This window comes from Rhinolophus ferrumequinum, chromosome 6, assembly GCF_004115265.2.
Source record: "Rhinolophus ferrumequinum isolate MPI-CBG mRhiFer1 chromosome 6, mRhiFer1_v1.p, whole genome shotgun sequence".
NCBI classification, from domain to species: domain Eukaryota; kingdom Metazoa; phylum Chordata; class Mammalia; order Chiroptera; family Rhinolophidae; genus Rhinolophus; species Rhinolophus ferrumequinum.
In genome coordinates this window covers 84,539,290-84,565,073 of record NC_046289.1, presented here as the reverse complement: position 1 = coordinate 84,565,073, position 25,784 = coordinate 84,539,290, and the positions used below count along the sequence as shown (strand labels likewise).

The 25,784-nt window shown below is 42.6% G+C and overlaps 2 protein-coding genes across 6 annotated transcripts in view; one reads left to right on the top strand and one right to left on the bottom strand.

The window, feature by feature from the left end:
• SLC25A21 (solute carrier family 25 member 21) overlaps positions 1-3,045 on the top strand; it is a 450,750-nt gene extending 447,705 nt beyond the window's left edge. For both annotated transcript variants that reach the window (XM_033108513.1, XM_033108512.1), the window contains one exon: positions 1,998-3,045. In XM_033108513.1, the coding sequence (XP_032964404.1) occupies positions 1,998-2,059 (62 nt within the window). In that variant the 3' untranslated portion in view covers positions 2,060-3,045. The remainder of the gene's footprint in view (positions 1-1,997) is intronic.
• Positions 1-25,072, bottom strand: part of PAX9 (paired box 9) — a 29,129-nt gene extending 4,057 nt beyond the window's left edge. For 3 of the 4 annotated variants that reach the window (XM_033108509.1, XM_033108510.1, XM_033108507.1), the window contains exons 1-5: positions 24,812-25,072; positions 20,692-21,086; positions 19,315-19,941; positions 16,221-16,363; positions 6,600-6,822 (exon numbers count right to left, since the gene is read on the bottom strand). In XM_033108509.1, the coding sequence (XP_032964400.1) occupies positions 6,600-6,822; positions 16,221-16,363; positions 19,315-19,941; positions 20,692-20,695 (997 nt within the window). In that variant the 5' untranslated portion in view covers positions 20,696-21,086; positions 24,812-25,072. Of the gene's footprint in view, positions 1-3,218; positions 6,823-16,220; positions 16,364-19,314; positions 19,942-20,691; positions 21,087-24,811 lie in introns of those variants that run through there. The other variant, XM_033108511.1, reaches the window with a different exon arrangement.
• Between the last annotated feature and the right edge of the window lie 712 nt (positions 25,073-25,784).

Sequence of the window (25,784 nt, the reverse complement as noted above, 5' to 3'; positions counted from 1 at the left end):
TGTGCAACTCTCTCTGCAGGCGTGTGGTGTTTTTCCTGCACCACACAGTAAACACCTGCTCATAGACCCAGTATTAGAGAAAATCATAAGACTGGCCCTAACCCAGCTTTCTCAGGAGGGGATGGGCCTGAAAAGGGTGGTCACCTTGGAAAGTTGAACTAAAATGGTAATTGACTGGAACATGCATCCAAACTCTTTAAAAATCTGACCCCAAGTTTTGTTAGAGGCTTGCAAATGTTTGGTTGGCTTTTTAAATGTTTTTGCATGAGGTGTCCTGAGATGCTGTGGGGTTCAGTCCAATGAAAAGGGTTGTCGCAAACATACTATTCAGGCTAAACAACACTGTGAATAACTGGAAATCTCATTCAAAGACCTGGCCTCCACTCTGATTCCAAACATGCAAGTCCTAGCAACTTCAAAGGAAAGAAAGGGAGAGACACTTTCAATTTAAGGATTAGATTTTTACAAAGAGAGAAGAAGAAGAAGGAGAAGGAGAAGGAAGAAGAGGAAGAGGAGGAGGAGGAGGAGGAGAAGGAAGAGGAAGAAGGAGAAAGAAAAAGAGAGAGACAGTAAAAAAAAAAAAGTGAACCTAGAATGTTCATCCTTTATTCTGAAGAAGAATCTCATCTTATTTTTATAACAGCCTTAGCAGCTCTATACCCTATTGGTAGGTACCTCCAATGAAAGGAGAATCTTGAAGTCTGTGCTTTAAACTCCAAATAGTACTAGGCTGAAACCTAGCCCAATTCTGTGTGTTCTTGTCTTACACTGTGAACAGTTCATAAGAGTAAACACAGCAGTTACATACATGTTAACAACCTCTGTAGTGCGTCGTTGTTTGCCAAAGCACTAAGAAGGCTACAGCAGCTGAGAGAGGTCTAACAGAGAGTATCTTCATGGGTTAAAAATGAAAATCACAGGCAGATAATTATCTTTGGTATAAGGTTACACAAACATGTGCGGACTATAGATTTTTTAAAGAAGCATATGTCCGTGTATACAAAATAACTAAAATCAAAATCAAGCCCTATTTCTTTCTGTCAGAAGTCAATCTTCCATTCATACAGCCAAGTCTTCTCTAAGTTGTGCTGAGGATGTTTGTCCACATTTTGATTTTGTAATATTTTTCACACGGACATGAAAGTATAGATAGAGACTGTCTGAAAGGACGTAGAATGTGTGCTATTTACTACATCAGATAGAACACAAAATCATCCACATACAAAAATGCTCTCCTGATGTCTAGGTATTCAGCAGGCTCAGTGCCTGTTTTCCTGTGTCATATTCCTGTTGACATATTACATGGCAAGCCTCTCTGCAGCCAGTTACATAACTCCCCTCTTCCAAGACAAATGATGTTCTTATGACACCCAACCTCCACAACCAAATTTTCAAGTGCAATACATATATGTCCTAGGCAGACAAAAAGAATGAAAGCAAAAGGAGATTGAAAGCTAGCTTAGTTTTGCCATGCAGATTTTTTAAATATTCAAAAGCTATTTTTCACATTGCAATCCAGTTTGAAAGCTGTAAGAGAAAACCAGACTCATTCATCAAGCACCATCTTAGAGATTTTCTTCTTGAATGCAACTACCACAATGCTAATTATGGGCTGAAAAAAGTAAATCCTTTGCCTACATATGAACGATCTGAAGGTTTCTGTTCGTAGGAAAGCCACATGCCCTTACATGACTAAGTGTCTATATTTATTTACTTTTAATTTTTTAAGTGCCTGAAAAAGAATCTAATGAGAAATGTTGAAAGTTACAGAAACTCCTGGGGAAAAAAATGTATTTGGAGACGCAACATGGTCTTGATTTTGCCCTGAGAATTTTCCACAGTAGTTTTATATCTATGTATTGGAGCTCAAGAACTGATGATTCTGACTCGTCCCTGCCCGATAGGCTCTGTGGGACGTCATGGATTCAAAAACCATGAGGGAAAGACAACACTATTGCATAGGATTTGCAATAAAAGCCGGCTCCTTTCTTTTCTAGGTGGTGCAGTGATGCTGCTGGTTTATGAATATAGCTATTTGTGGCTTCAGGAGAACTGGTGATCGCCTATGAAGTGTTTTCCCCTTGAGACAATGGATATTTGCTATACAGCATCTTGAGAAGGCGAGACTATCAATCATCTAAGCTGATACAATTATAGATTATAATTATACAATTGTACACAATTATAAAGGGAAAAACAGTTCAGCAACCAAACCTATTTTGATACTTCAAAAATTATCTCTAGACAATTTGAGACAGTAGTTTTGGCCATATCCATAAAACTGTGAGAAGAAAAATAACATGAAGCAATGAGGTATGAGGTGCTGAATATAGAAAAATACCATAGAAATCAGACATATTTCATAAAAGCAATAGAAATTTTTAGACCTATGATTTTCTTACATTGCTTCACAATGAAAATCCACTGATAATTATTTTTTTCCAAGAGGTCAAGAAATGCTTTAAAAAAAAAAGCCAAAATTTAAACAGTTTTTCTAAGGAATTAAACTCTTCCATATATATTTAAAAGTCACAAACAATATTTTTAAAGTGCACTAAAATGGCCTTTTAAAAATGTTGACTTTTATGTTAAGCTATAAACCTGTTGGTTTTCTTCAGTAATAATACACATCTCACCTATATTTTCCTAAATCTACTTTACATTTTGCACTGTTAAAACAGGTCATACTTTAAAATCATGATATTTGAAGTCTTTTGTGACAAAAAGAAAACATGAAATTATACTAACCTACTTTCCTTCACATAGTTCCCTTTGAGAACAAGTTTTGTTGCTGAAATATGTTCATGTTAAATCACAAATTAAAACCACTCCTTGGGCCCATCTGTGCTGTCTATGTTTGCCTCCAAATAACTTTGTTCAGAACACTTTACCTATGCCACTCTTAAAAAGAATGTTTAGGAGCCACCGGTCGGCTCAGTTGGTTAGAGCGAGAGCTCTGAACAACAGGGTTGCCGGTTCGATTCCCACGTGGGCCAGTGAGCTGCGCCCTCCACAACTAGATTGAAGACAACGAGCTGCCACTGAGCTTCTGGAGGGGCGACCGGATGGCTCAGTTAGAGCGCGAGCTCTCAACAACAAGGTTGCTGGTTCAATTCCCGCATGGGATGATGGGCTGCGCCCCCTGCAACTAAGATTGAAAACAGCGACTGGACTTGGAGCTGAGTTGCGCCCTCCACAACTAGATTAAAGGACAACGACTTGGAGATGATGGGCTCTGGAGAAACACACTGTTCCCCAATGTTCCCCAATTAAAAAAAAAAAATGTTTAGAGGAAAATACATTTTCAGATTACTGGTTATAAGTGACAGCTTCAGGTATGAAATCTGCTATTTGCAACGTTAAAATACGTATTATGCAGGGGAAAATGTTTCAAAACAGAAGTACATACTTAGCATTTCCAAAGAGTTCTGTATTAATGTGCACTCCGAAAAATGTCTCCTAGGCCTTGATACAACCAAACTTGATTTTATATCTGCATCCTGAAATGATGTTACTTCAGTAACTAAAGTCAACAAAAATATCTGCACATTCTAGATGACACCCGCTCTTAACTACTAGTATGGGATATTTCTACCATGAGGCTACATCACTAAAGCATTTTGAAAATAAAAAAATAAAAGATAACATGGTAATTATTACTTTTTATTAATTTAGAGCATTTAAAGTATAAAAATAAAGGCTTTTTGACATACTGTATATACATACACAGCCTTCGGTTGTACATCCTTTGCAACATGTTTTTTAATTTATAGTTCAACCCAATATTCAATAAGAGAGTCATTAAAAGTAGGAAAAAACAAGAGAAATAAGAATGTCTGTTATACAACTGCATTCTATCCTTGCAGGTAATACTCTTGCATCCTGTGAAAGAGAGTACTGCCTGCATAGAGGCCATGAAATTGAACCTTTCACCTCTCCATGTGGATGGGATGGAAAAGGATCTCTGAAAGAGTGCATTTTCCAGTTTAAAAACAACACTTTTACCCCCTAAGAAACAGGAAATATGTCAACATTAACCAATAATAATAATGTCTAAAAATCAAACAATTCCCAACCCCATATCCCAATCCATTTTCCATCTCTATTTTTAAAAGTAGCTTTAAACCATAATTTGCTTTGAATAGCAAATTATATTTGGGGTTTCTGTTGTCTTTTTAAATTTACTTCATGTGAATTCACTGTTGCTAAGAAAAGACTGGGGGCCAGAGGGGAGGGAGAGAAAACTTTGATACCATTAATATTAGATTTTTTAAAAGTACAAGAACCAGAAAAAATTATAAATAGCATAATAAAAAGAGATTTCTTAATTTAGATAAAAGAAAATAAGGTTTAGTTGTGTTTCCATACAAATGATTGATATTTTTTAAAGACTCCTAATACCCACCTAAAAACATCTGATAAGGAATAATTCTGTACCTTATGTCAGTTTTTCTGGATGGCAGGAGAGTCCCTGTATGGTATGGTTTTAGAGTCTCCACCAAAATATTGGACTGGTATTTTTGTTCCATTCGGTTTATAGTCTATTTTCTCACCAGACTGGGAACTCCAGATGTCAATAGGAGTTTTACAAGATCAAAGGAAGACTGTGGCCCTGAGAGTTCATCTGCTCCTTCTGCTATTCTTCTCCTGAAGTTATAATCCCCTGTTTGTAGCACTGAATTTCGGTTGCTTTAGAAATAAATGCAGTTCAAAGCTCTCCGTAATGTATCTGCTGCTTGAGAAAAGCAATTCCTCGAACATAACTTGTATGTCAGAAATCTGCTGTTTACATCCTAGTGATTTGAAGACCTAGCTAATCTAGCCATCTGAGTTTTAAATGAAGCCATGAAACCAATGTGACAGAAGTGGACTGCCACGGAGGCTGTGCACAGCACAGATAGGAAGAAATCAAAATCACCTAACGAATGCGTCTTTAACATCCATGTCTAGTGATGTGCCCTTTTAGTTATTGCACAGAATTAACACCCCAAAACTCGCAATATATTAATTTTCCAATAGATGACTTGTACCAATGTTTTAAAAACGTATTTTCAAGACTATATGGCCAAGCAGGAAGAACTTTCTAAACAGAAGAGATAAAAACTGTAGAATTTTGCCCAAGAAAATCAATTGTTTTAAAATACAACACATAATCACACGCTCACACACACACACACCCCCCACAGCTCTATTATTACCATTAAAATTGGTTTAGAAAGATTTATCCGTTTAAAGTGTGTCCTGTAAATCCAGAAATGAATAAAGGGAATTTTTAAAAATTAAATAGCATTTGTGTTCCTAATACCACCACCAGTTTGCCCACATGTGAAACATGCTTCTGTACAACAATGTAAACTTCACAGCAAGCCATTTTTACATTCATCAGAGCAGAATTTTCCATTTTCTTTAAATTACAACATAATTTTGGGCTGAGATTGCTGAACACACAGGTAAGCCAACAACAACAGTACAATTTAGTTTCACAGTGGTTTTCTTAACATAAAGTTCATTTTAAGTGTCTTTGCAAAGCGTTTCACATTAAACTTAAGTTTCTAAGTGACTTTCTTTAGAGCCTTCTTATTCAGATATTTTCCACCCTCTTGCCTTTATATGTTTGGCATGTGTGTTGTTTGATTAGAATACAAAATGGGAGACTGGCTTGTTCTATCTGTTTTTGAATCCTCTGCTGTAGAAAGAAAATGTCCTTCATGGGATGTTGAAGCCTTCACTGCACACACAGAATTTGGGGCAAGTCCAGGTCCAGGAGCCCAAGTGGCCCACCACCAAACAGAGACAAAGACATTGCCAGTAAGTCACCTTTGCAAAAGAAAGAAAAAATAGAGAAGGGTGGGGGAGGGGAGTATCCCATGGAATGAAAACACAAATGCACCATCCAGAGTCCATTATTTACAAACTAATAGAAAATATAAACATTATCGTATTTGGAACCAAGTCAAAACACCAGGAGGAGCTAAATTCAGATACTGCTTGTGTTATACATATATTCTCCAACAAAATAGGTCATCTCTTAAAAATAAACAAAGGATCACTCAAATCAACTGCTGATTGGTTTCCTAATGATGAATTAAGGCTTATTTGGTCACCTTATTTGATTAGAGGGTGTAGCATTACTTTTTTCTACATGTATTTTCCTTTATTGATTTTGCAAAATCTTAACAATTGCACATTTCAAAAGTTTAGGTTGATTTAGAATAAATATACACATGTGGTTTTACCAAAGACTAATTTAAAAAGTTCCTTAAGCCCTTTGAGGGGTGCAGGTTTCTTCACTACATTAAAACAGTGTGTGGGCAGCATAAATGTCTCATTCAGTCCTTAATAATGCTTTTGTTTTTAAATCCTAAAGTCATGTCAGGTTTTCTGTGAGAGAGAAGTTATGGCAAGAAATATTTAAGTGTCATCAGCACAAAGGAGGTGAGTCCATAAAGCCAGCTGTCCAGGCAGAAGGGTTGGAGGGCAGCAGGGGTGGGATCCGAGACCAGGGAAGGGGGGAGGGTGTGCTAAGAGGGGGGGCCCGGGTGAAGCTGTTGCAGATGGAATTTCCCATCAGAGTGCAGAAGCTGTGACAGAGTGACTACCTTCTCGGGCTGCCTGCATCCCCTTGAACGCCAGCGACGCGGGAATGTCACAGTTGTGGGGGGAAAGTGGGGTGCCGCTGGCATGTTGCCACCCATGTCCAGCAACATAACCAGAAGGAGCAGCGCTGTAGGTCATGTATGGCGACACTTGGGCCGGGGTAGGATAAGGAGCCATGGTGGATGCTGACACAAAACTGCTCACCGCTGGGAGGCCATTTGGTGCCTAAAAGGAGTGGGAAAAAGAAGAGGTGAAAATAATCACATTACAGTAGCGACGTTTCACTGGTTCTTAGAGAGGAGACTGTAAGTTCTGAGCAGTAGTAGCCAACACTATTCTGACTCTACTTTTCTCATTTTTTTTTTTAGACTTGACTTTAATTATATTCTAAATGCGTTCAGTCTTGCTACATAAACATAATGCCAAACGACAAGATATTATTCTTTCCACAAAGGTTTTGAGGAGGCTACGACCAGAAAATTCACAGTATGTGCTGTGCTATTTGGAATTATAGGAAGGCAGTGCAGTGGGAGGAAAGAATGACCGGAAGTGAAATCCTCTTAGGATCTGTTCAACTATCCATATGGCTTTGTCAACCTTCCCCGTACTTCGGTTTGGTTTGGTTCTTTTGTTGAGGCGTTTGTGAGGGGCCTGGTTGGTGTAGCTTTCATTTCCAGCAACGAAGGGCACAGATCACGGGCTGTCAGTTTAGAACTCAAAATGAGCAGGACCTTTGTTAAATAAAATAGGGGCCATAGTTTAAAACATCATGTTGTAAATGCCTGCTGGACAAAAGACAGGCAAAAACAGTGGGTATTTTTTCACTGTTATTTAATTGATTGGGGTGACAATGGTTAGTAAAAGTATATAGGTTTCAAGTGTACAATTCTGTAATACATCATCTATATATCGCATTGTGTGTTCACCACCCAGAGTCAGTTCTCCTTCCATCACCATATATTTGACCCTCTTGACCCTCTTCTACCACCCGCCTCCTCCCTTGCCCTCTGGTAACCACTAAACTGTTGTGTGCCTGTTATGATTTTTCTTGTTTTTAAATGACGATTGAGGGTATTTTATCAAAACGGAAACTGGCTATTCAAATGTAAAAGAACTGTATATATGTGGTTTTGAAATTGGAAAATTGGCTTGCAAAGTTTTGGGGCCCTGTGATGTAAATTTTTTCAAGCCACATGGATAAATCTCTTGAAATGAATTTAAATGTAAAATTTTAGTTTGCAAACAAAATGCAGCAGCTCTGGCAGGCAAGTCTGCCTAGAAACCAGTATTCTCTTGGCATCCAATTAGTGTTAGTATTGTTACTATTAACAACATTAAAAACACCCTGATTTCTGGCATGAGCGCTCAGCATCCTTCTTCAAGTAACCTAATTTTTTCCCCTCAATTTCTACATTATTTAGAAATAAACAGTAAATCCTGTTTTCTGGTAGTGATGTGAATGTATTACATATCAGCGTATTTCCTAGTGAAAGTAAAATGCAAATAATAGATTTATTATTAGTAAAGCTGTTTTAATCCTTAGAGGTAAATTAAGCAGACATGTTAGACAGTTTTTCCAATTCAATTGCAACATAGAAATTGTTTTCTAATTTAATTCACTTGGTTATTATTTTCATGGGTGGGGTCTCAAAAATGATTTTCTCAATTTAGAGTAATACTTGAAGTAGATTATATACATGGGTATGATTTAATACTGCGCATTGATTTCTGGCAAAATAAGAGTAAAAGTAGAGGGGTTAATCTTGTGTGCCTGTTCTGTAAGAACATAGACCTCATGTTCTGTTTGTCAAAATACCTGTTCTCTGAAAAATGGGAAAGGGGAAAGGAAACTAAGTTTTCTTGAATATGTCCCATGTCCTGGTACCAAGCAATATCCAACATATTTTATCAAATAATGAGGACTGATCAATTGTAGCTCATTATAAACTATTGAGTTTATAATAATTTCCAAGATGATATAGAAGTAGTACAATACAATGTTGAATTAAAATTAAAATGTATTACAAGAAACCCAAAGGGTGATACTGTATTTTTAAACAAAGAAACCATTGCACATCACTGTTGAATATACATGAAATCTTATCCTCTTTTTATACACAAGAATACAGATTAAGGAATTTAGCCATTTACTGTAGGCCAATTGACAAGTCAATGGGCACGTGTTATCACCCCTGTCTGATGTAGGATCCTCTATAGCAAATCTATTTCTGCTTTTTGCTGGACAATTAAAAGACAGACACAATTTTATCTCAAACCAGAGCATCTTTTGGGAGAATATCTGGTAGAAAGATTCTTTCTTTTTCTAGAACCCTATTCTCATTGCTAGATCCTCATTCTGTTTCTTAACTTCTGAAAAAAAAAAAATCTTTTTTCCTTCTGAGAAGGGCTCATTAGAGAATGGTTCAGAGGAGACACTGTAAGGCTCTCAGCAGATGAGTATGAAGATAGAGAGCTATCACATTGCAGAAGAAATTTAGCATTGCATAGAGATTATACAGTTCTGGTCATGTTTATCTAGGATTTTCCCAATAACCTATGAGAAGTTAGTTTGGAAAGGCATCAATTGTTCCAGTTCAGTCATGGAAAGGTGTTTGCATCTGCATTTGGTCTCTTCCATTGTAACATTAATTAATATTTTATACTATTGATGCCAATGAGCACCAAGAATCATAAAACAAGAATGTTAAGATTAAAATGCTAAGGTTAAATGACTTTTAAAATAATGAAAACCTTCGCTCAATATTTTACAAATACATAGGTTAGACTCTTTAATACCATACATGATAGAAACAATGTTCTAGTTAGTAGGGAAAAAATTCTGTTGGTGAGTTCTCTTTGTCATCACAGCTAAATTTTTCCTGCCTGTTGTTGTCTTTGTATTTTTCTATCATCCAAAATTACAGTTCTCTCTGAAATACTTGCTTTGTCATTTTCCCTTTTGTCTCCTTACACCCTTCCCTTGGAACCACTACTCCCGGATGTGTCCCCTTTATTTGGGGCTCCTCAACTGTTTTATTGCAATGTCTGCAATCCCTTTACATGCACCCACTTCTTTGTTTTGCCTAGAGATGCTCCCCCTGAGAAACCTGGCTGGATTAAACTCTCGTTTTAGAAAAATGTGCCTGGGATTTAGGGGGAGGTACAACATTGGATTTAGGCCCATGTTACCTTCAGGTGCCTTACTTAGTCTATGACCACATTTGTTTGTCGAGTGTAAAAAAACACTGCTAATTTTTTCCATATTTGTCCCATTTCTCATACTTAAAGAGCGTCAAACTTGCTTTGGTGTTATTATTCCTATTAGTATTAAATATTTCAAAGTTCTCTAAAATCCACAATATATTTAGAGTCCCTTTAGTGATGCAGTCTCTTCAGTGTTACAGAAAGGAAGAGCAGAAAGGGAAGCTTGGAGGGGTTTGACCTCTTAAAAAAACAGAAATTTTTCAACTTAAACAATAAAAATAGCTCTTAGCTTTCCCTCAGGTTAAATTATGACCTAGGTTTGGAGTGAAAAGTTTTGTCTTAATTTTTCTTTTTACTTATAAGTTCATATTTAGAAATGAAGGGGGAAAGTAGCATAAGCTAGATCAGAGAACAAACATGCTTTAAAATGTACCTGCCACCTTCACTATTCATTCATTCTAGTGACTCAATAAACACATAAATTTTCTCACTATTAATTTTGAAATGTGACATTACTAAAAGATACAAATCTCTACTGGAGAAAATAATTGTTATTTATGAAGCAATCACTGAAAGAGTAAAATTTTCCACCGCAAAGAAAACTACAGGTAGCATTGATGCTTGTTTATTCTTTCCAGTAAAAGAGTACATGACTTAAACTTCCCAAATCTGTTTAATGTTTTCAGTGAAGGGCATGTAATTAATCTGAAAGCTAGTTAGGCTGAGTAGAGACTACCAAATGTACACCATAAATATAGTGGGAGCAAACATGCTAAATTACTCTATTTAATTGGATTGTAAATATGATTTATAAATCAACTAACATATGGAATCCCCAGGGAAGAGTAAACAAATTTTCCAAATGAAACCCCAGCAATGGGCATGTAATGGAAATCTCATTTTTGAAAATGACTTTACCTAAATATTCCATAAATAAGACATCACTCCATCAACCTCTTTTTTTATGTGGATCTTCCTTGAAAGCCATAAGAGAATCCTTTCCTCTAAAGAACTGTACAAGGGTCCTCCCTGGAGCGAACTATCTACTACCTAATTCTGAGAATGACATTACTAATAGTACAAAGTAAAATAGACCAAATTGCATCCTGGAAAAAGTAAGTTACTTGCTATGTTGAACATTTTTAGAAAAAGATAGATTTTATCCCACTACCATTAAAGGAAATAGTCCAGAAAAAATACATAAGATGCAATGTAGTCTAGTTAAGGTTAGAGTGAATGAAAGCATGAATTTTCATCTCATTTGTTCCAATATATAGAGATACCGATTTGCCAGTTTTTAAGAATATGTGTTTAAACGAATATGTTGAGAAGCTATTTTGGCAGAAAGCTAGATTGTAAACAGTTTGAGGACAGGGACTTGCTTCAATCATCTCATATCTCCATAAAACAGGATACATTCTAGGTGTTTCATAATCATTTGTATACTTAAGTTAGTGCAGACTTTTGAAAGCAAAAGATGTGATACTCTTGCTTTAAAAAACAAAACTAAGCACCCTTTATCACAAAACAAGCATTACACTTTAAGTAAGCAAAATTAATGAAGCTGTTGAAAAAAGTAAATAAAAGTTCTAACCTACCCATTTCATTATTTGATTTATGGTCATTACATTTATTCCCACCCCCTAGAAAATGGAAATGCATTAGTATCCAAACACTTATATGACCACGAAAAAAACTGGTATGACAACTGTCTGGCAATTAGAGGTTATAGACTATTCTTCAAATTCTGGGAATTGTCTACTCAACATTTTCTCTCTTGAAGAAAATACAAATAGCAGTGCCAAGTCCTCTACCCACAATCTTTCATGCACTCACCAGTTCTACCTAGTCCTCTCCTTATGATAAAAAGAGTTTACCTTGGCTTTATAATGAAGTAGATTTAGCCACAAACTGAGGTGTGCTTCACCTAGAATTTCAACCTTGAGATATATCATAAGCAAGAAAATGGTTTAGATCTGAACATAAACAAGGTTTTCTGGTGTTTTTGTTTTTGATTTTTGTTTTTTGTTTGTTTGTTTTTGGTGAAATCATTTTTCTGCCCTTCTTGATTAATTATGCAATGACTTAATAAAACAAATCTGATAAAATTAAATGATTGTAAATATGGTTTCAACATTCATCCAAAAGGATCTTAATTTTGCTTAGTTATGAAATGATACATCTAAATGTCTCTGGGTAATGGAAAGCTGCTATTTGAATTTTTTTTCTAAATTTAATGTTTCCAAAACATTATTAAATTGATGTAGCCTTAAAAAATTTTAATCACTTTTTGTATTTTATGAGACACATTTTACTGATACATAATCATTAATTTTGTTTTAAAACACTAATAGTTAAAAACTAAATAGGTCAAAGAATGTTTTTCATAATAGATAGCATTATGAATTTCAAAGACTGTCTATTGGCATTTGTCTAAGATTGCATTCTCTACAAAAGCATAAATTAACACAAAATTAACTGTATTTGATATTAATAAAAATCCAGTGCAACTTAATTTACCTTTTCACAAGAACAGTATGTCTGCTAGGACAGCCAGTTTTAAAATAGTGTACTAGAAAATTATATTCGGTATTCTGAAATACTGTATTTCAAATATAATGTACAAATGAATGCATTCTTCATAAGACTTTCAGATTAATTTGTCTCCAAATTCAACTATTTTCACACCTCTGAATTTTTTCTTAAGTCTAAATATTTAGACTAGTCTTCATTTCTGACATCTCAATTTGTAGCTAATATTATATTAAACTTGCTGTCTGAGTTAATATATACTACTCCAAAATGAAGATACCCAAAGCTTATAAGTCTACCATTCAGATACTTTAGAGTACCAGATATGCAATCTTTTTTTTTTCTGAGAAGGTATGCCCAATTGTAGAAAATATTTCAAAAGCTATACAACTATTTATAAACTGTTTAAATAAAATGAGGCATTAATTCATTAAGTACTAAGTAAAGGGTAGCTATATTTCAACCCATGATTCTCTGTTTGTTTGTTTGTTTTGCCATGCAATTGCATTCAATACAAATTTTATGCTTTCAACAGAAGAAAAACAGCCATTAGGAACCAGAGATCATTGTTGCCATTCAGAATTAGATGAGATTAAAGAGTTCTAGCCCAACATAAAATGTGGGTGAAAACAGCCAAAATAAATAAATATTGTTTTTCACCTATCCTCAGAGGTAGACAATAAAGATTTCTGAATGGCACTATAAAATATCAATTGCAGCATAATATCAAAGTGTAAGACAAGATTTAATTGTGCTTAGAAATCTTTTGAGTTTTGAAATTTTACATCATTTGAATTATCTTACTACATGGCAATGCAGAAGATTAGCATATTGCAATTAAGAACTTTCCAAATGTAAGTTTCATATAAATAACTTTCTCTTCTGGAAAAAAATTTAACTGTTTTCTTAAATATTTAGAATATACTTATTTGGCCACTTACTTCTTAAGTTAGTTCCTTCTATAAATCTGATAATTTAGTGATTTAATATTTAGTGTATAAAATGTAACTGATTTTCATGTTCAGAATATACAGACAGAGTAAATCATTTGAAAGTGTTCAATTTTTATTTTAAATTGGTTGGTTTGGATGCATATTCTAAAGTACTATTTTAAAATCAAAAGATAGGCTTGTGTAACAAATATGCATAAGGTTCTAATTACCAGCAATCGGGCATCTTTTTTTGCAGTTTAAACTGAAAATGGAAACTAGATTACGGTAATCAATTCTACCTACAATCAATTGTCAATTCAGCCTCTTTGGTAATTTTACAGGTGTTTTCTGGGGAAAGATTATGCTCTAAGTCCTATGATTCTGAATTCTCAATTTCTTCCTTTATATACTAAAATAAAACTAAGATCATATAATATTTCACTATTTAATAGCAATTGTAAATGTCCTGAAAGTATTATGTGCAAAATTTTTGAGAATATGTTTTTTGTCAAAGACTTTCAAATTTTGTTCGTAAGGCAAATAGAGAGAGATATATATAATACCAAAATAAATGTAAAACACACCTCACTTCTGTATGTTTATGAGCATGTACTAATGTATAATTTTACTCTCAAGGAAATCAATTTCTAAATTCCAAAATTGCTCATAAAATGACCTGGCCTAAATTTATGTGCATATTTAGCACACCTTCTGCATTAAGCACTATTTTGATAATTGTAATAGAGTAAACACTGATTTAACTGTGCTTAGAAACTTTTCAAGTTTTGAAATTTTACATCATTTGAATTATCTTACTACATGGCAATGCAGAAGATTAGCATATTACAATTAAGAACTTTCCAAATGTAAGTTTCATATAAATAACTTTCTCTTCTGGAAAAAAAAATTTAACTTGTTCTCTTAGTTATTTAGAATAATACTTATTTGGCCACTTATTTCTTAAGTTAGTTACTTTTATGAATCTGAATTTAGTGATTTAATATTCAGTGTATAAAATGTAATCTATTTTCAGTGTTCAATGAATATACAGAGATCATTTGAAAGTGTTCTATTTTTATTTTAAATTCATTGGTTTGGTTTTGAAGTGTATGTATAGATTAACCATTTCTAAATAAGTTTAAATGCTAAATCTATAATTCAAGAAAAGTAAAAATAATCACAATGGTTTTTGGATTATGACACTGCTTTATATATAAACTGGGTTCATCAATTATATGTGGGAATTGGAGATTATTTTTCAACTCTATACTTCACAATGTTATTCTTAGAAATGATGACCTAATAAAAATTACTGAGGAACTATTAAATGCTTGCTATTATGCTAGGTGTTTTATATATACACTCCTATTGTTTGTAACAAAATACCTTGACACTTTTTGACTATTAGTTCTCTGAACAAAGTATATTCTGACCAAAAAAAAAAAATTGCTTGTTTTTAAAAGTCAATCTCCAACCTCCATTTATAATCACAGGTAATATTCAATGAGTGCTTACTATATGCCATATGGTTGCATTATCTCATTGAATCTTCACATCTCTTGAAGTTGGGACTATTATATCCCCATTTTACAGATGAAGAAATGAAGTCTCTAAAAGGTTAAATAATTTGCTTAAGTGGTGAAGTTGCCAGAAGATCCAAGCTTCTAACCAGTGTACCTACTGCCTCTTCTTTACGAATTACAGGCACTTTTTTAAAAGAAAATTAAAAACTTTCTTATAATTTCTCATTGGCATTCTTAACAATAGAAACAGACTCAGGAAAGGGACTCTCCTTGTTGCTATTTTCTGTGCTGTTTATCAGAGGAGAGCTACTAATATGTATCTGTGTCTGTTTTAACAAAATAAGAGGGGGAAAAAGTGGAAATGAGTTTGTTAGAGAAAATAACAAGTAGGATTTTTTTCCCCAAGTGAATAAGAGTAACAAGTTCCATTTTACTTAAAAAGCTGCTTTTTACAGATAAGAAAACACTGCAAGTTTTAAGGCTTCAAAAGAATAAAACGAAAACTGCGTTTATTTTGAGGCTTTGGAATTGGAGTTTGGTATGAAGAAATTTGCAAACCTACCCAGCTCTGCTCCCAGAAAACTTAAGATGCTTTAAGATGCTATTTTTCGTTTTTTATTTTTTTGTTTGTTTTTTTTCCCTTTTCTTTTTGAGAGCTTTGGCTTTGAACTCCTCCTGGTCCTAGCCCGTGGTGATGAATTTAGACTCAAAACTTTTGGGCTTTTGTTATTTTGTGATGTGGTTGCTTAGTGTTTTCTCAGAAAAACAACAACAACAAGAAAACACGGGTGTCTTAATTTTTCTTTAGGAGAGTCGGGGGAGGGACAGAGGGAAAGAAACATTAAACGGTCCACAGCCAGTCTGTATAATTTGAGGTTTTCTCACTAAGCTCCCTTGGGAGGTTACGACGTGACCTTTAATCGGGAAATGGTAACTTTATTAAGTTTATCTGGATGCCCTCTTCCCACTACCGCAGGACAAGCCACGCTTGTTTGTTTTCGGGAAGCCAAGGTGCGCGCAGGGTCCGCGCGTGCGGACCCGCAGCCGCGGCGTTGCCGGGCCGCGACCTCGGGCCGGGCGTGCGCTTGGCGGGCGTGGAGGCCGCTCGCCCGGCCTTTCGGAAGCGCCGTCCTCGGGAGACCCTGGCCCCGAGGCGTGCGGCGGAGAGGGCTTCCCAACGGCCCGAGGCGCTGCCGGGGACGCGCCGCGGGAGCGGCCGCCCCAGGGCCGCGGGCTCCTAGCGGGGGTCGAGACCTCAATTCCGCTCTCCGACGGGCCTCCGTCCCGCCCTGGACACCCAAGGATGGGGCTGGTGCGGCGACCGGCAGTCGGCCCGGGCTTCCCCTCTGTCGAGGCTTAGGAAAGGACCGCTCCTCCATGGCCCTAACCCCGCCGCCACGCGGCCCACCGGGCGGGGCCCTCGCCTCCTCACCTGACCGTACTTGGCTTCTTGCTCCAAGGCTCCCTTGTCCAGCCCGTTCACCGCGTGCGGGGCGGCGGCGGGGAAGTTGTTGCGGCCCAGGCTGCTCCACTCCTCCACTTTGGGGCTGTGGTATGGGGAGCTGTCGCTCACTCCTGGGGAGGAGGAGAAGGCGTCAGGCTGGAGGTCCAAAGCGTGCGCCCCCTCCTGAGACGCGACCCGAACCCGTGACCAGCGAGCCCTAGGGCTCTGACCTTGGTCCCCTGCCCTCTGCTTCCCAGGGGCGCCGGGCGTAGGCGCGGCCTCTCCGGCTTCCAGCCCACGGCCGGGTGAAGTTGACTTGCCTCGGAGTAGGCCTCTCTTAGGTCTCTCACCCATGCCTGCGGGAAGATTTCTTTTCTCCGACAAGCGGCCTTTGATTTCCTCCTTCCCTCCGCTCTCCCCCGGAGAAACGACTGGAAGGAGCCTGAGAATTTTGCCAAAATTTTCCCTGATGGGGGAAAGAACCCTTGAAGGTGGATGGGCCGTTCTCTCAATCTTAACCCAGCGTCGACTGGCGTTGACAAAAATCTGGGACTGGTGTGGAATGAAAAGGGAGAGAGGAGCGTCCTGGGCAACCCCAGCGCCTGTGCTGGTACGTAGAAACATCCAGGTAAGTGCTCCCTATGAGGTAGGGACCTCATAGTTATGTCAATAGATGGAACAAAAGACCTGCAAAGTTCTTGGCAAACAAATAACTAAATGCTGCCCACAATACACATGCAAAATATATGTGCAGTTTTTGCCTTGTGTGTGCATACCTTGTGTGTGACGAACCTTGATGCTCTAGCTCTATACATTAAATATGTGAGGTTATGTGCATATGACTCAAAAAGTAAACACTACAGTTACCACTGTAAATGCCACAAGTGTCAGTGGTAAGGTTATAGAGGGTTGTTTTGCTTTGTTTTTATGATGTAAAAGGTTAAGAAAAATGAAAGTAGAATTAAGTGTTTTTGAAAAAGGAGTAAAGCCATCAGTTATCCTTTATGTTCTTACTAGAGATGCAAAGAAAATTATATGGTGTAAACTGATTACCACAATACCTAAGGGGCTGCATATTGAATCATTGGTGTCTTTAAGTGACCAAGTGCAATTTTAAACAGGAGATGTTGGAAGACTGTGAGCAGTGTGTTTTATCTTTGGGACCTATGGATGGAGTACCGAAGTTTGACAAAGCCAAAACCACTTGATTTTAAACACTTCCATCTGACTCAGTGCTTGGAAGCATTGATCACTTTGTAGAAATAGTCATTTATAGAAATAATCATTTTATAGGCACAAATTTGTCAGAAAACAGGTTGTTTAAAGCTGGCATCCAGAATCAACAACATCTATGAAGTTACTCCTCTCCATAATCCAATAGTTTTCCAACTGACATTTGGTCTGACTGTAGGATCCCTAGGGAAGAAACGTTTTCTTTTCAACTCTGTCAGTCTTCTTTCACTATTCCTCCCCTTCTCCAAAGAATTAAATTGTGTTCAATTTGCACCAGGAGACTGTGTTTTGGCCCAGAACTGCCAGTCTCTCTTGGCCTTCCCAGACAAAAGGCAATCGGTGGGCACAAGCCTGAAGTTATCTTAAGAAATTGAGATCCCCCTGTGCGCCCCCATTTCTGCTGATCTCACACTTTCCCATGAACAGGGGCTTCCTTTAAATGTCAGTGAGGTCAGTTTATCCTATAAATCAAGGGCAAACTCTCTCCAACTAAAGTTCCAACCAGCTCCAAATAAGACAAAATTGAACTCTTAGAAAGATCTTGTAAATTCACAGTCAGAGACCGAGAAGATGAGAAACTGGGGCTCTGCTTTAATTACTTAAAAAGATAATTGTGCCAATGTGGTGGTAACTAAGAAAGGCAGGAAATAATTAAAGGAACTATTCCCCCCCTTTCCTATTTAATTTTTCCTCTGCACCTTTAAACTTTTGGCTAAGAAATTCAGAAGGGAGGCTCTTTATCTCTGCAATATTTAAATTTTGCATCTAGGGCATTTTGACTTTCTTTTCTCCCTACTGAGAATGCCTTTGTTTTGTTTTATTTTGTTTTGTTTTAACAACGCAGGAAATAAAACAAACTAGGGTCTCCTGAGGAAGCCTGAGGGAATAGGAGAGCTTGAGGAATCATTCTTATCAAGCAGAAAAGACACTCAGGACACTGCAAGGTCAAGGGTGAGAAAAAAGGAACAGTGGGGTGACAAAATGCAGGGACTACCGTAGATGTCCACTTGCATTCTCGGGCACCGAGGGACCCTAAAGGGAAGTGGCAGGCGAGGGGGTGTGGGGGTGGGGGGACGGGACAGAGCAGAAGAGAGGACAACAGGAAATTGCCATGCATTTTTGTCTCTATCACAACGGTGGTTGGTGCCACTAAGATATATAATATAGCGAAGTCTATTAAGGTAAGAGAGAGAGGAGAGAGAGAAATAACGCAGAAAATTAGTCCCAGAATGAGCAATGCAGTAACATACAAGTTACTAGTAGTAACTTCGGGACCTCTGTTTCCGAGGAAAATGAAGTGAAGCATAAGAATGAAACCAATTAGGTGACATTTGAACTTCCTGCCTGAGCAAATTTGGCCTGATTGCCAGAATCCAAGAAGAATACTGCAATTTCCACAGGGTGCCTGACTCCTCGCGGCCGCATCTGATCCCAAAACAGGCTGCCCGCAGCGGTGTCTGCAGCCGGCAGCCCCACGCCGGCTCTGGCTTCCCGGGCTGCGCCCCAAGTCCGGCCTAGGCTGAGCTCCCCAAGTGAGCGAGCCGGTCTGAGGCTGCGGCGGCGCGCGAGGAGGGGGAGGGTGGAAAATGCGAACCATGTGTTGGGGGTGGGGGGATGTTATGGGTCTGGTAGTTTGAGATGAGGCAGGAGACTGTGTGTGGCAAGGAAACGAAGGGCATGAATTTCAGCTTAATGAGATCAGGACACCCCCTGGGAGGACTCCTTACATTTCCAAAGGAAAGGCCCCAGGTGATGAGATAAACGCGAGCCTAGGCCGCAGCTACAGAGACCCCAGCGAGGATGCGGAGAGAGGCTCTGTGCATCCACACAGCAACCCTTGCGCCCTTACCTTGGTCGGTGATGGAGCGAATGCCCAGGATGTCGGTGACGGAGTGGGAGGAAGGCCAGGTGCGCGGCATGGCTACCGAGCCGGGGATGGCCGGCACCCCGGGCGGCGTGGGCACCTTAGCGGCAGCCGCTGTTATGGGGCTGGGGTAAGAGTAGATGTGGTTATAGGGCAGCGCCGGCTGCGGGGCCGGCTGGTGCTGCTTGTATGAGTCGTAATGGCCCTGTTGGGCCAAGTTGCCGATCTTGTTGCGCAGGATGCGGCTGATGGAGCTCACGGAGGGCACGTTGTACTTGTCACACACGCCGTCGGCCAATAGGCGATCCCGGATCTCCCAGGCGAAGATGCCGGGGTCCCTCTGCTTGTAGGTCCGGATGTGCTTCACCACGGTGGGGGTGGTGACCCGAGGCTTGCTGCCCCCGATGGCTCCTGGCAAGATCGAGCCTGTCTCGTTGTAGCGCGCCAGGATCTTGCTGACGCAGCCGTGAGAGACCCGTAGCTGGCGGCTGATGTCACACGGTCGGATGCCCAGTTGGGCCAGTTCCACGATGCGAAGCCGGATGGCGTTGGGCAGCGGCCTCCCGTTCACAAATACTCCTCCCAGCTGGTTCACCTCCCCGAAGGCTGGCTCTGCAAAACAAACACACGGCGCGCGGAGACGCGCACCCGCAGTTTGGGACAGCCGCTTGCCTCTCGGCCTCCGCGCGCGTCAGGGGACAGGGCGGATGCACCCGCCCCGGACTAAGGACCTGGGCTTTCCCCAAACCACACGGTTCAGGAGCCTTGCCGAACGGCTCCAAATCACCGCGGACGAGTCAGACTCCCTCCCTCATTCCCGTGCTGCCTGCGACCGCTGGTGAAGCTGCTTCGAATGCTCAAAAGTCTCGGAAGCAGGCGGGGAAATCGGTCTTGACGCCTGCAACCGGTTCCTATTTGGCTACTCGGCACTAAAGTCCTTGGGCCGCTCCCCCTTAATCCCCAGCGCCCTGCCAGGGGACCTGCGTAATTAGACAAGGACTAGGGGAAACTAGAGGTTTTTGTTTTGTTTTGTTTTGTTTCTGTTTTGTTTGCGTGTGTACATATATGTGAAACAAAACTTGGTCAGTCACTGGGGCTGCGGGTCTTGCAGATGCCACCGCTCCCTTCTCTTAAAATCAGAAAATGGCATCAACAGCAACCCAGTAGCCAGCGTTTAGACTGAACTGCTGGGAGCCTCTGACCCTTAGCGTGTTCCTACAAGTTGTAGGAACACGAGCAAAGTCAATAAGGAGAGTGTGAGCGCTCAGAGGTGCGCGCCCTCGCGCTCTCTCCCTCCCTCCCTCGCCCGCTCTTTCCCTCCCTCCCTTCCCGGCTCTGACAGCGTCCCCCGCCGCCACTCACCCATTGCTCCGAGCAGCACACCAACCGGGGCCCAGTTCCGCGCTTCCAGAAAGAAACTTTTCGCACGGCCTCAGTGGCCCAGCCTGTCGCTGCCCTGTGTCGCTGGTGCCTCCGCTTCTCCCCAAGAGGAGGCGGCGAGAGTGCAAAAGGAAGGAGTAAAAGGAAGTCTGTGCCCTGATGAAAGAGGCTTGAGTTCTGCATTTCAATCTAAGCAGCAACGTGGGCTGGGCTGAGCGGGGCCGGGCGGCTCTGTCTATCACTCACTAGGGACACGCCCCACAAAGAGGTGGGCCCGAGGGCAAAGTGCGTGGTGATTGGTGTGGGCCGGTGAGCGACAGCGCGGTCCGGGAAAGTCCTTCCGCTGTCTCTTTCAAGCTCGCTCTGCACCTGGGTGACTAAATACAAAGAAAATGGGTGTTTGACACCTTGCAAGGAACAACGCAAACAGACAGCAAAATCAGGCTGACAAAAATGCTGAATAAGCAAATGAAAGCGTTTGGTCTCAATATGAGGGACTCGGAGAAGGAAGGGACTGAGGAGATTTCTTTGGGGGACAGACGAACGTCTCAGAATTGTTACCAGCTTACCCTACCTCACCCCAGCCAGGTGGCTAGAGCGCAGGTGTGAGAGGGTAGGCCCAATGGAGAGACAAGGAGGTTTAGGGGAGAACGAGCCAGAGGTGAAGGCCACTGTTACAACCAGGTGGAGACCCCTCCTCCACCGGGTTGACTAGCTCCCTACAGCAGTCTCTCGTGGGTTTATCCAGGAGCGTAGGTCCAAATCTTAGCTACCCAGGCTCCAGGCAGGAGCCGCGAGGTGCAGAGGATGTAACTACATCCAGCTAAAGCAAGCGCATAGCTAAAGTCGACCGATTGCCTGTGCCTGGGGCATTTTCGGGGCTGGACGGCTGGTCCTCAGTGCTAACATTTGATTTGCCGGTTTCCCCACCACCAGCAAGCCGCTGCAAAGGAGTTTGTTTATATATGAAAAAGGCTTGGTCCCAAGAAGGTGAAGGGCCTGCACATGTACCTATGTAATTCCCGCGTCCACCGTTTAGCTAGCAGAGGCCCTGAAGTTCAGCCTACTTCTGAATCTCCACTTTCGTTCACTCTACATCTAATCTAAAGCCTACAGTATTCTTGGACGGCCAAAATTATTCAACATTTTGAGTTATGGAGAATGCCAATCAAAATGTAAAAAAAACAAGATGGGGAACATTCTTAATGAACTTGGGAGTTGTACACTTTGGGTAGATGATACACATACTGCTTGCTACCTGAAAGTCTAGCGCTCCTTCTTGTGCACGCAGGATTCGGGCTGATCCTCCCACAATCCCAAGGGATGTGTGTGGCTCTGGTCTTCACACTAGGAAGCTGACTGGGCCTAGATCCTGAGCCAGTAAGTGACAAGAACCCAGGAAAAACTAATGATCAGCTGTGCTTTTTGAAAAGAACAGCGATCTCCAGATACTCTTCTATTGTGGAAGTAGACTCTAAGTTCAAATTTACAGATATGAAGGATTTGAAAGATAAAGGAGAGAGGAATTCAAACACCCTTAATTCTTTACAACCCGGTTCTTGTGAAAAGTCCCACAACTAGAAATATAGACCGCGGAGGTCTTTTGGGGATCCAAGCTTTTAAAAGCAGCAGCTCTTTCTTGGGGCTAGGCTGCAAATTAATTGGCGACTGCGGTATCTGAGGAAAGCTAACGATTTTGCCTTAAGCTTGTAAGAAGGAAGAAACACGTTACGCATCCTGATCAAGAATCCCCCTGATCCCTCTCCTTTCCCCCCGCAGACACATACAGTGAGTAGGGACTTGCTACAGACGACTGTAGGCTCAGCTCGCGTCCCCGAAGTGAACGCATCCCATAAAATGCTGTTCCGCCTTCGAGCTGGCAAGACCGGCAAGACCCAGTGCCCCAATTGGGTCTATGAGCCCTGGAAGGCTTTAGTGGCTCTACAGCACCAGCCCTGAGTGATCCAGCAACTGGTGTTGTTTAGAGTGCTAGCTACGGTAGGTGGACCTAACACACCACTTCCTCTCATTCACCCAACTCCTTCAGCTGCCTCATCTCCCACGCTCTTGAATAGGTCGTCGCTATCTCTGCATTTCCACCTGCTGGACTTGGTCGTAGCCACGCGCGCGGTCTTAGCTGTGGCAGACCCCTTGCTCGGTTGGAGTTCAACCCAGCCTCATCACGCGCGAGGGGGAGGTATTGGTGCAGGTGTTCCGCACTCTCAGCTCAGCGATTTCCCAAGAGCGCACGTAAAATCTCGGGTGTTTTGGGACACCAAGTATCCGCGGCAAGCCGAGGCCGGGTTCCGGGGAAAAGAGGAATCGAAATTTCAGAGAATCCTAGAGGAAGGGGCTGATGCTGAACCTTCCCGGGTCACACACTGAGCGCTGTGGCCAGGTAGCCAGAGACCCGATGAGCCAGAAACCAGTAACCTGAAAGAGGGACATAGACACAAGGAGGGAGGGAAGGAGAAGAGAGAAAAGAAGGGAGGGCGGGAGGGAGGGGGAGAGAGAGAGAGAGAGAGAGAGAGAGAGAGAGAGAGAGAGAGAGAGAGAGAGAGAGAGAGAGAGAGAGACTAAGGGACAGTGAGCCTCAATGGTGGGCGTAGGGATGCAGGACTGAGAAAGAGCAAGTGTCAGCTGGGGTCAGTGCCCCCTGGTTACTGTCTGCTCTGGACCCGGGAGATCACACAGAGTTCGGAAGAATTTCGACTAAAATAAATTTAAGATCAAAACCAAAACATAACCAGTAAGGCCTGCCGCTGACACAGGCGGGGAAGAAGCCAAAGCCCTTCCCAGGGCGCAGCCGAGGCCTCGTCTGAGGGGCGACCCTCTCTCTGGATAAATATTTACTCAGTGGGAGACTGGAAGCTGGCCGGGCGGGAGGGTGTGAAGCAGGGGCTACGCGGGGCGGAGAGAATCCGTACGCTCGGCACTGGCGGGGACAGACATGTACACCCGCCCGAGGGGAGCCAGGGCCCAGGACGTCAGAGGCGGCTCAGCCTGGGCACGAGGCTAGGAGAAGTTTAGTCCGCAGCGCGCCTTTTTGGCTGGACTCTTGTCCTGCCTCTGCGGGCCCAGGCCAGATGCTGTAAAGTCTTCATAAATCTGTCAGCGGGCCCAGTGCCGCGGGCGGTCACCTGCGGCGCCCCCCTCCCGGCACTAGCTGGGTCTGAAGAGAGATGCCGAGAACGAACAGAAATCTAGCTCCTTCCGAGGCCTCCCTCTCGCGGCCCGGCAGACGGCGCCCGGGGGCTGCAGAGGTAGGACCCCGGCGTTACAGGCTGTGCAGGGAGTGGGGAGACCTCCCCTCGCTCTCCAGTCCTGACCGACGCACTGGCCTGCTCCGCCGGGCGCCAACATCCAGGGGTCGGCAGGTCAGCGACGACTGCGGATGGCGGGGGGCGGGGGGGCGTATAGCTAGAGAGGGGCGTGTGTTTGCGCTGGAGAGGGGTCCTGCTGTTCCTAGTTGCACTTATGAAGAACACAGTTGGCAGAGCAAAATATTAAGGAGCAGATTCCTCCAACTTGCCCCCGTGCTGGAAACAGACAAAACCCCAGATAAGGCCGGGGAGACTGTACCCGTCTCTCGCCCTGCCCGGGGAGTTGCGGGCATCGAGAGCAGCCAAAGTCTAAGCTCCGCGACGTGTTATCGAAGCAAAGTGAAAAGCACACTTCTTCCAGTCGTCTGAGGGGGAATGCGGTAGAGCCAAGCTCTCGGATCCCATTCCCCCACAGGAGCGCCTCTTCCAGGGTAAGTGAAGGATTGCGCGCCGCGTAGAGAGACAGAGGCCGGATTTCTCCAGTCCTCGCCAAACTGCGCTGCCAACACCGGAGCCGCGGGTTCCAACCCGGATCGGCCCGCTGCTTTGTCCCGGCCTCGCAGGGTCAGCGGCCGCTCCTCCGCCCTCTGGACCTCCCAACGACAGGTGCCCAAGGCGAGGGAGGGTCCACCGCGAGCTGAAGCCCGGCGTAGCTGCGTGTGGAACAGCGGGCGGGGGCGGGGGCAGCGGCTAGGGGCAAGAGCCTTGCGTAGAGGGAGAGACAGCCCGCGGGGGCCTTGAGCCCCAGCCAGGCGGGATGGGGGTGTCCGCACACTGACCTGCCGGCCTGGACTTCGCCGGGCTGTGGACGCGGCGGGACGCAGCAGCCCGAGTAGAGGGGGCAGGGGCCCCCAAAAGGAGACCGGAGGATTCTCCTAGATTTGCCAAGGCCTCTCCGCCTTCCTGCCGACGATGCTCACGGTTAAAGACCCTTTCCCCAGAGGGCAGCAGCCCGCCTGGTCGGTCCAGAGTGCGGAAATTCTGCTGCGGGCCGTAGGATCGGCCCCGGGGCTGCGAGCGCTCCTCACCCGCTTCCTCCTTCCGAGGGCAGGGGAGGGGCCTGTTGCCGCCTGAGACCCGCTTTTAATTCTCCGCCTGCCTGTTTCCGATCACCCGGGGTTGGTTTTTTTGTTTGCTCACTCCTTCTGTTACAATAAAAACAATCGACATTTCTTTTTCAGTTTCCCCATATTAGCGTCACTCAGTAATTGTTCTCCACCCCTCCCCCCGCGTTGAAGGCGCGCGCGATTGCTGGTACCCTCGCATTGGAAGGTTTCTGAGTATATAAGCAAATCTTCCCTAAAGACTTTAAAGTAAAAATAAATAACGGCCCGGGAAATTGCCGTGACCCTAACATCACTTTCTGAACGCAAATTACACCCATTTTTCAGTTTTCAACAGTGGAATTGCTTTCAGAAGGACGTCGCGGAGCCTAGTGTGATATGGTTACATTTGTTTATTAAATCCGCAAATGAAAGAGAACACGTTTTTGTACAAGGGGCAAAACTCGTGGCTGCGGGACGGCAGGGGCGGTCAAGGCTCCGATCCAGGCTGGGGGCAGGGGCTGAGATGATCCCTGCGGGGAAGCCGAACTGAGCCTCCCGCCAGAGGGAGGAGGGACTTCACCCTGCTTGGGTCCAAGCATCTGTAGAAGCCACACCGCTCGGTGACGACAGGAGGACACCGTCGGCGGTCACTCTACAGCCTTGAGCTGCGGCGGCTCAGGAGAGTTGCAGCTGCGTGTGGGAAAAG